This window comes from Sus scrofa, chromosome 1, assembly GCF_054392235.1.
Source record: "Sus scrofa isolate SSC_HxYL_T2T_F1_AM1 chromosome 1, Sscrofa_HxYL_maternal_Yorkshire_Landrace_v2.0, whole genome shotgun sequence".
In the NCBI taxonomy this organism is placed as follows: Eukaryota; Metazoa; Chordata; class Mammalia; order Artiodactyla; family Suidae; genus Sus; species Sus scrofa.
Genome location: NC_139383.1, coordinates 178660312 through 178670401, shown reverse-complemented (window position 1 = coordinate 178670401; position 10090 = coordinate 178660312). Strand labels below are relative to the sequence as shown.

The 10090-nt window shown below is 56.0% G+C and overlaps 1 protein-coding gene across 27 annotated transcripts in view; it reads left to right on the top strand.

Annotated features, from left to right (window-relative positions):
- The first annotated feature begins 3511 nt into the window (after nt 1-3511).
- The window catches only part of TLE3 (TLE family member 3, transcriptional corepressor), a 47459-nt gene continuing 40880 nt past the window's right edge, over nt 3512-10090 (top strand). For 19 of the 27 annotated variants that reach the window (XM_021100790.2, XM_021100767.2, XM_021100772.2 and 16 more), the window contains exons 1-4: nt 3512-4607; nt 5182-5282; nt 5825-5888; nt 6885-6929. In XM_021100790.2, the coding sequence (XP_020956449.1) occupies nt 4584-4607; nt 5182-5282; nt 5825-5888; nt 6885-6929 (234 nt within the window). In that variant the 5' untranslated portion in view covers nt 3512-4583. The remainder of the gene's footprint in view (nt 4608-5181; nt 5283-5824; nt 5889-6884; nt 6930-10090) is intronic. The other 8 variants (XM_085018605.1, XM_085018559.1, XM_085018583.1 and 5 more) reach the window with 3 other exon arrangements.

The window sequence follows — 10090 nt, the reverse complement described above, 5'->3', positions numbered from 1 at the left end:
AGAGGTGGTGAGCTGAAAGGGGTGCTGGCTTGCTTGCTTACCTCCAGGCTCCTTTTCCTGCTCTAGGCCAAGGCAGCCCAGAAGAGTGGAGTGCTGCTGGGTGCACAAGAGTGGAAGCCAGGGTCTGGGGAGCCGGGCCTGTGACCTCACCGCCAGACCCTCAAAATGAATGAGTGAATGGTCATGAATGAATGAGTGAATGCTTATGTTCCCAGGGATCCAGCTCTTGCTGTCAAAGGTGATGCTGAAGTTGGCTGTTGAGCCTGTTGCCCTGGATTGGAATCCTGATTCCTCTGCTCAGCTTGGGGTAAATTACTGAGCTTTCTCGGCATCTCTTTTTCACTTTATAAAATGCAGCTATCAGCCAGGCCGCTTTCTTCGGGAATGAGGTGAGGATGAAGAGCCTTCTGGCCTTGTCCTGAGAAAGCTTTCTGATGCCACTACCATCGCTGACTGCGTGGTGGAGTTCTCTGGTCAGGCCAGGCAGAGGAGGCGGCTCCTTGCAAAACCAGGTCGATCAGACGCCCCGCGGGCTCCTCCAATGTGCTGGGCCCAGCGCTGAGGTTCACAGGTGAATTCGAGGTGAACCCCACGTGAATCTGCCCTGCAGGAGCACCCTGGCTTGTGGGGTCCTCAGGAGAGCGGACATCGGGGCAGAAGCTACGCCAAACTCGAGACAGAGCTGCTGTGCTCTTCTGGCCACTGTCCTCGGAGGAAGACCCGGGGGCCGGCGGCTGACCCCGGGCAGGGGCATTTGAGCCAGTCCACGTGAGAACCTAGAGAGAGAAGGCTGGGGCAGGCGCTGCGTCTGGGGCATCTTGAAGGCATTGTGTTTAATAAATCCAGGCGAGACTCACACCCGCTTCCCTCCCCCCACCGGCCACCCCCCTCAACTCCCAAATCGAGACCTGCTGCAGGATCCCCAGTTTATGGGGTTTTACCCCCCCTCCACTTTGATTAGCAGCTTCAAAGAGCTCCCTTTAAAGTTTACCCCCATCCCCGCCCCTACCTCCCCTTTTACGGGGCCACCACTCCCCCATCACTCCTAGACTTCTGGACCACAACAGAATACTTATTCAAGTTTAAAAGTAATGTAAGGGGGGAAATCTTCAGGCCTCCTTCTGAATGTGGGTCTTAGAAATTACCTGTTTCAGGCTTGCACAGGAGTAGGAGAACCGTGGAGTTTGGCTTTTTTCCTTTTTTCTTTCTTTTTTTTCTTTTTTCTTTTTTTTTTTTTTTGGTTTGTGTGTGTGTGTGTGTGTGTGTGTGTGTGTGTGTGTGTGTGTTTTACCTTTTATTATTTAAATTGATACGTTTCATTACTAGGGAGAAAAATAAAATATTCCTTTGATACACAAAATCAAATTGATATTTAGCCTCTGCTTACTTTTTTATGCATGGCTCCTTTATACCACATGGTAGTGACAGATTGTTTGAGCTGGAAGGAAAAGCCATTCAAAGCTAATTAAGCAGCCATTCCAAGCACTATTTGCAAGCGGGAGGCTCAGAAGCCTCGGCATTTGTCAGCGCTCCCCCACCCCGCGTGGTTTTGACTGACAGCCGCGGTCGCGGACTGACAGCGCCTTGCAGTTGAACCAATCAGTAACAGAGAGTCCCATTAGCTGTCTGTGATTGGCCTTCCTGTCCTTGCTCGGGGGCGGGGTTGGCGGCACCCACGTGGGGGCAGGAGCGAGAAAGGGGCGGGGCGGGTAGGAAGAGGGTGCGCCCACCCGTGACGTAAGGGGGAGGGCAGAGAAGGGGGAGGGGAAAAGGAAGCTCCAAAGAGGAGCCATTTTGTGTCTAATGAATGCTGCGGCCAGATGCTCGCATCTGTCGAGCCGGGCTTCTCCCCACCCCCCTCTTCGGTGCGTGCCTCACACGATTTATGTTTTTATTTAGGAAAATAAATAAATGAAGAGAGGAGTGCGGTTCGGGGCTGGCGGCCGGAGCGGGCGCAGGGAGGTTCAACTCCAAGGCGGGCGCTCACGTGTAACTCCCAACGCACCGGCCTCCGAGCGCCCGCTTGTTCTCAGCTCCTCATTAAGATGCAAAAGCGAACTCCAGCTCCTAATGAGGGGAAAATATAGATCCGGGGCCAACCGCGGGCCCCGGGGTTCGTGCAGGTCCGCGGAGATACTTGGGAAGGGGGGTACCTAGGGCCCACCTGGGCCCGTCCACTCGGCGGTGCCCGTGGGATCTGGGGCGCGGCCACTCCAGCCTTCCAGCCGCTTGAGGCCCATGTCCCCACGGCCCGTCTGCCCTGATGTAACCCCGAGTGCAGGCGATCGAGGCTATCTGTTTGCGGGCAAACTGGACCCAGAGTCGAGTGTGCAACCGCGCGGGGAGTCCCGGAGGCGCGGCGGCGGGGGTGGGAAGAGGAGCGCACGGGGGCGGATGAGAGTCTGCACCTCCCAGGGCGTCAAGGCTGGCGGCCGAGACACCTACGGGCTTGCACGCGCGCCCCTCCACAGGCTTCCGCCGACGCGAAGACCCTGCCGGGAGCAAGCTGAGAAATCCGGGACGGAACTCGGAGCTCCCGGGCCGCGGTGGGGCCAGCAGCCACGGCATTCCCGATTCCGCTTCCCCGGCCCCGACGCTCAATGAACAGCTGCGGCGAGGGCGTAGCCGTCTCCACCAGGAAGGAGCCCCGAGTGGGGATAGCGCGGGAGGACCCGAGTGTCCGCGGGCAGTCGGGCCTTTCCATCTGCTCTGCCCGCCAAAGGAGAGTTCCTTAGGCTTCTCCCCGCGGGCAGCCGCCGCACATCAAAGACGCTGTTTATTTGGCTTTCTGAAAAGGACGAATGAACAAAGAAGAAAAGCTGGGGGCCTGGGGTGGGGGGAGTAGGAGGGCAGGAGAAGGGGAAAAGAAAGGGACACCCTCAGTTCCGAGCAAAATTTTTTTAAGGTGGCAGGCAACTTCGGGAGCCACCATTTTATCGGTCCTAAATCTTGTGAAGTGAAAACATTAAAGTGACAAAGTGATTCTGTTTGTTTTATAGTATCTAATTGGGCTGCTTTGCAGACCTAATGAGATTAGAGGGAGGAATCCTTCGCCGCCTCTGCAGAATAAACTGATACATTACTACCAGCCACAGGTTTTGAGGACTGTACAGTTTGTCTTTTTTTTCTTTTGTTGTTATTCTTCTGTCTTCTCTCTTTCCCCTCCCGCCAAATAATTATTTGCTAGTAGATCGTGGGAAAAAAGAGCGGGGGGGGGGGAAAATCCTTAGCAGCCCAGTACTATAATATATATCTATTTATTATATGTCTTTCGGTTAATTCCTGATCTGAGGAGCGCTGTTTTTCACTCCCCTGCGAAAGTCACCAGCGGGTAGGGCCTGATTGCTACTTTTCATGCATAGTTTTAGACACAAGAGGGCATTGTGACGTCGCGCCCGGCGGCGCCCAGTCGCAGGCCGAGTCCGACAGCCCCACGTGGGGACCCCGCGCTCCCATTGGTTAGCGGCTGGCGAAGCTGCCACATTATTTTGTTACTTTTCAGTCCCTATTTGGAACTGCTCTCGCGGCAGTTCAGACCTCGTGCTCGTCCCCCTCGCTTGTCTGTGTGTGGTATCCGCAGGTCCGGGGCACTTTTTTTTGGTGTGTGTGTGTGTGTGCGCGCGCGCGCGCGCGCGTCTGGGGGGATTGTCGGGGAGCGGAGAGGAGAGCCGGGCCGAGGGGAAGGAAGGAAGCCGCAGAGGTCCCCGGTCTCGGGCTGCGTCTCCCCTCCAGCGCTCTCCTGCTTGCGCGCTCGGAGGCGGCGGCGGCGGCGGCGGCGCCAAGCGCTCCTCGCTGGGGACCCGGCCCTCGAGCTGGGAGCAGCGAGGACCCTTTTGCGGCGGTTTCCTGTGCCTGCTGGAGTTAGGATGCCAGGGCGGTTGATTCCCACCTCCTGAGCGCGGAGTTTCCTCCTCGGCCCTGGGAAGGGCTCGCAGCGGCGGCGGCGACAGAAGCAGACTGAACAGCAGGCTCTCCTCTCCAAGGGGGGGCGTCGAAGCGCCCGCGCCGGGCTCCCGCCCTCACCCTCCGGCGCTCCTGCGGCCCAAGCCGCCACCTCGGTGCTTGCCTTCTTCCTCTTCTCGCGGAGAGCTGCCCCTGGGATCGGACCTGAACGCCCTGGATGCTCGGACTGCCCCGGCGCGTCCCCCTCCCGGCGCGACGCGCTGAGTGATCCGGAGGGCGCCCGCGCTTGCCCCAGGAGGGGCCCCGGACCTCGGGACCCCGCGCCGGACCCTCCGGGGTGACGACGATGTCCGCGCAGTCTCCGGCTCTGACGCGCTCCAGGCAGTGGGGGGAAGGCGGCCGGCTTCAGTCAGCCGAACCCTAGGTGCACAAAGCCCAAGCCCACCGCCCGGCCTCGGTGCCCGCCGACGACTTTGCCGCCTGCTTCTCGGCTCTTTGTCTCCGCTTGGGGCGGGCGCCTGACTCTGGGATTTCGCTGCGAGAGCGGGCTGGGGGGGCCGGGGGCGAGCTCTCGGTTTCCCGGCCGCCCCCCGCTCGGTCTTGGCTCCCCCCTCCCCCGCACCTCCCCGACCCGAGCTCTCCGCGTTTCTACGCTCTCAGAATCACGACCCCTCCCTGCCATGTATCCGCAAGGCAGACATCCGGTGAGTAATTGCAACTTGGTTTATTTAAGCATCTATCATGGCAGGGTAAACGAGGCAGTTTATCTGGCACCTCCATTTTGCTTGTTGCTACCTTTATGGTGTGTGTGGGGTGTGTGTGTGTCTGTGCGTATGTGTGTGCGCGCGCGCGCGCTCGCACAAAGGGGATGGGATGGGGGGGCGCCGTTGCGAGAGGAGGTTAATTCCGCTCGATTGGCGGGGGGCTTGGGGGGGGCTGCCAGTGTTCCCGGGGAACTGTTTGTTTTCACGCTGTCCTCCGCCCCCTCGCCTAAGTCTTCCAACTCACTCAGCCTGTCTCCCCCACCTGGGTCTTACTTGGGAAGGGGTGCCCCTTCTAAAAAGGAATGGGAGCCCCGCGGCCAATAGGGAGAGATCTCCCCCCCACGCCCCTTCGGAGAGCTGAGAAACTTGCTGGGAAGGTTCTGGGCCGTGAGGGTGGCCTCTCCGGTTGGGTGGGGGCGGGGGGAGACCAGAGGAAACCACCGAGGGGCCTGGACAGCTTGGTGCCCCGTCTGACGCCCCCGCCCCTCCCCTGTCTTGTCCTCGCCGGCTCCAGGCTCCCCATCAACCTGGGCAGCCGGGATTTAAATTCACAGTGGCTGAGTCTTGTGACAGGATCAAAGACGAATTCCAGTTCCTGCAAGCTCAATACCACAGGTAAGGTCGGTGGGGGCTGCCCCAGGGCTGGCGGGGCGGGGGAGTCCCCGCCGAAGCTCCTGTCACCCTCTCCTCTCGGGGACAGATCGGGCTCCAGACCCCGGGGCGGCGGGGCAGCCTGGGCCTCCGCCTTTTGTTTCCCCTTTCGGAGCGCGGCGCCTTAACCCCTTGGTGCGGGCAGCCTCTCGGATCCCCGCGCCGCACGCACAGTCCCCGGGGTGAGGATCCGGGTGGCGAGCCGACTCGCTCCGGGTTCTGGGGCGGGGGGCGGTCTTGAGCCTGAATCAGGATCCCACCCCTCCACCCCCACCCCCCGCCTCCGCAGCCCAGATAGGTTCACTCCTTGGGCCGCGCAAAGTTTCAAATTGTTTCACTCCCTCTCCGCGCGTCGGGGACCCAAGTCCCCCGCCGGCTGCAGAATGAGGGGGTAACCTGGGGGCACTCTACAAAGTGGCTAGGTGGCTGTCAGACGCCTTTGGGTTGGGGCCTCTGAGGAGGCTGTGCAGGCGCCAGGCCTGAGCCGGCTCCTCCTGCCCTCGCAGCCTCAAAGTGGAGTACGACAAGCTGGCGAACGAGAAGACGGAGATGCAGCGCCATTATGTGATGGTGAGAGGCGGCCGGGGCCAGGGCGGCGTGGGGTTGAGGGGCCTGGAGCTGGGTCCCCTGGCCGGCCCACTGCAGGGCAGCCCCCCAGTGTGCCCACGGGCCCCTCACCAGCCTTCCTTTGCCCGGGCCAGTTGGAAGAGGGTGGGTGAGAGGAGGGGCAGAAAGAGAAACCCAAGCCTCAGGCCAGTCACTTGCGCACTACCTTTTTGTGCCCCTTTAATTTGTGTTTTGAAGGTTTCCCAGAGGGCTGATTGCCCTGTCTTGGCTAGTGAGGTAAGATTGGATCAGCCCACGTTAGGGTTGGATAAAAATCTCTCTCAGTGACCTCCTGGGAGTGTTTGGAAACTTTGCTGCTTTGCAGCCCCAGGACCTAGCCAGAGTGGGACAGAAACCCTCTCTGCCTACCCCTTTGCTTCCCAGGGGTTTCTGAGAGTGGAGGAGCCTTTTCAAGTCCCCTGTCTCCACTGCCCTTTCAGGGATCCCGCAGCTGAGGATCTGGTCAGCCTGGGGCAGTAGGGAGATGTCCCCCTTTCCCCCAGAATCTGTTCCAGCAAGTTTATGTCTTCTCTTGGTGAGGAGGGCATGGCAGGTACTTGAGTGAGGCTTCCTGCACCGCTTTCCGCATAAGTGGCCTTTGACATCTTGCTGAATAACTCTTAGAGGAGAGGCCAAGAGGGTCCTAGTGTACACGTGATTCCCTGTTGAACCCAAACCTTCTCTAAAGAGGATATGGGGCACAGGTGGGGCTAGTGGGAGGGAGGGCCCAGCTCTTCTTATGCTATTGCTCATAGGATGTTCTGTTGAGATGAGAACAGCATTCGCCCATCTTCAGCTCTTCAGCCCCCCCCCCCCCCCGTAGGAGGCTTTAGAACTTGATTTAAACTTCTTTAGCAAACGTATCATAAAAGTACCATTTGGCCACCCCCCCCCCCAAACTGGTTTTGGAAAATGAACACACTTCATTTGTGAGTTAACAGCAACTCTTTTTACTTCTAGTACTATGAGATGTCCTATGGCTTGAACATTGAAATGCACAAGCAGGTAAGTGCTGCAAAATGTATGTCTAATTTTTAAAATCTTACATAACATGTGGATTTATTTATTTATTTTTTTAATGGTCACTCCTGTTTGAAATGAGCCTAGTTGTTGTACCTCCCCTTCCTCCTTGACGAGTGATCAGATCCAGCCCTTGACACACGGGGGTCTGAGGTTTGGCTGATGCCTTAGACACATGTTAAGCTTTCAGCATTCGAGCTTGTGAAGTTTGTCCTGGTCTTGGATCTTGGTGGAGGAGAAAGGAGCAAAAGGAAAGTTGTCCCTTCAGGATGTGCTTTACAAACTCCTGAAACCTAGAGGTGGCTGGCTGCTTTTATTTGTTTAATGTAAAATTCTCAAGGGGAGAGGCAGGAGGGGGTGTGTGTACAAAATGTGATGTTCTGCCTTGATTAAACTTCGAAAGCCTTAAAAAGCCAGGCTGAGCTGTCAAAATGTAAGGGAATAAGCTAGCAACTGCTTAAAAATATAAAGCCAGAATGAACTACAACCTAATGCCTTACACGTTTGAGGCAGCTTTCCCATCTTAATGGGAAGGCAGGAATGGGAAGGCAGCCACAGTTGGTCCTATTTTCCAGAGAAGGAAGATGAAGTAGAGAGGTGAAGTAACAACAGCCCAGGGGCAGCCTCGCCGGGACTTTTGAGATGGCTGGGGGTTGAGCTCAGCTTTGAAATCCTGAAGTCAAACCAGTTTAGCTAGTGTGGTGGTGTTTGATGGATATGTAAACTGCTCCGCATTGTCACTCTTCTAATAACAGTATACCTCAAACCGGCAAATACAAACACCTTTATCTTGGGTGCATATCAGTAACTCATATCCCGGGTGCTGGGCTGGGCTGTGGGAGAGGCCTGTTTGTGTATTTGTGTTCCGAGGAGAGGCTGCCTATAATTTGGCTTGGCCAGCGATTAGCGTTGACTTGGCACGGATAAATGGCGCAGGCCGGTGGTTGTTCTTTTTAACAATTGGTGTTCTTGAAATCTCAGAAGGCTGTTGACTCATTCTAGCCTTTGGTGACCGTGACTTGAATGGATTTTCTGCTCTAAATTAACAACAGTGGTTTACAAGGTTTAAATTTTGCTCTTTGAAGGGGCAGGACCCAGGGCAGGTGAGAAGGGCTGGTGACCTGTGCAATGCTTGTAGGTTCCTGCCCGCTCCAGTGGTTTTTTGCCGAGAACCTATTGAATCTGGTTTCCTTTCCCTTCCTGGAGGGAACCCCAGTGTTGGGTGAAGGGAAGCCAGAAAGGAGCCTGGGTTTGTGGAGGAAGCTGGGGAGCCAGTCAGGGGTCAGCTCCCTAGGGAAGCACAGGAAGGCTATCAGGGTTTTACTTTTTGACCCACAGACGTCATTAAACAGACACCACATTGTGAGTAAAGATGTTTCTTTCTCCTCCGGCATCTGGACTAGAGACTGAAGGCCCTACTTGAGGTGGTCTGGCTGGTCCAACAAGAATGCGTGCAGTGGAACAGGGTCCCAGGTGTTTAAGGACCTTGGGGACTTAGGCAAGACGCCACCTCCTCCTTTCTCCACCCTCTCTTTTTTTGTGCTCGGTGTTAGGTATCCTGGGTGTGTTTAAAGAGGGTAATTGCACCCAAGTTTGAAATTTATAGCAGCCGTTCTTTTAAGAGCTTCGTAATGAAGGTGTAATACGTCGTTGGATGTTGAGGTCTGCATGGGTGGTGTTCCCCGTGTCTGTGAGCGGATGGTTCTGTGGCACAAAGACTCCACCTTGGCTGGAGGAGCAAAGCTGTTCCTGGAGTCCTGGGGACACTCTGAACCCAAGAAGAGTTATTAACCTTCTTAGCGCATTTGGTGGTAGGGTTTGTATAAGGAGCAGCTGTGTGCATCTGGGACTTTTGGCCGTTCCCCAAACCGGGTTCTTAGGGGGAGAATGCCTGAGGTTTGGCTACATGGTCTCACTGAATCTGCTCAGCTGCCAGAGGCAAATAGATGGATGCTTTGCCTCCTTTTTCTAGGCCAGGAAACTGAGGCTTCAGAGAGGCCAGGAAGGCAGAGCTGGGACTCAAATCTGAGCCTCTGGCTTCCAGAACTGGCTGCTGTACTCTGCTTGCCATTCACCTTTGCCTTCCAGCCTCAGCTCCCACTTGATTGCTTCCCAGCATGAATGAATATCTGTTCTCTGAGCACAGTGTCTTTGCAGGTTGGGTTGGGTGCAGTCGCCCCATGGCTGTTTAGGGATAAAGAGGCAAGGAGGTGAAGACACCCTGCGCTGAGAAATGCAGCCCTGACCTCATGGGGCTGGCCACTCCCTAAGCATGCGAGGGTTCAGCAGAAGAAAATCGGCCACTAATTGTAGTGTGGGTCTTGGGTGCATTTGGCGGATGGTGGTTAGGCCTGAGCAAACAAGTTTATCAGCTGACCTGTTTAGCGGTTGACTGGTGTTTTATCTGCACACACAATCAAGTGACTGGAGTGCTTGAATTATTCATGCAGTGTCCTGCCCTCTAGACTTGACTGTTCGTGTGATTACATCTGCCTGGAACAAACAGGCTGGATTCCTCATCTTGAAGCTCGGGAGTGGGGGCGGGGACTGTCTGTACTTTTATATAATAGGTGATCTTCAGAGCTAGAACCTTGGGAAGTGTGGCCGTTCTCAGCCTTCTTTCTCTATCTTTCTCTCACACACACGCGCACATGCGTGCACCCCCCCCCCCCCGACTAGCACACCACGTTATTTTTTTTTGCGGAAGCCCTTCTCTGCTGGCTCTATGGGAAATGCTTATTTCTTGGGAACCTCCAGTCCTGCTAGATGGGTCTGAGTATTGACACAGGGTAGCTGATGAGGTGCATCCAGCCCATTTTTGTTTTACTGAGAAGTTAAACTCAACGGCGGCTGGCTCCTCTCCTGGCAGTTTCTCTGTCTCCCTCTCCTTCTTCTTCCAAGCTGTCAAATCCCAGAGAAACAGGCCATGGTTTCTCCTCCCCTTCTCAGCCTTCCTCTCTAATTGTGGCAAAGCAGAGATGACAGAATCACGGGGCTGGCCTGAGATTTTGAGAGGTCACCCACCTCCTCCAAGCCTCTACTTCCAGGCAGGATGTCAGGGGTGATTCAGGCTGGGGAGGTGACCATGGCTGGCCCACTCATCAGCTCCCATCTTCTTCCGGCAGAGGAGAGTGTCAGCCACAGAT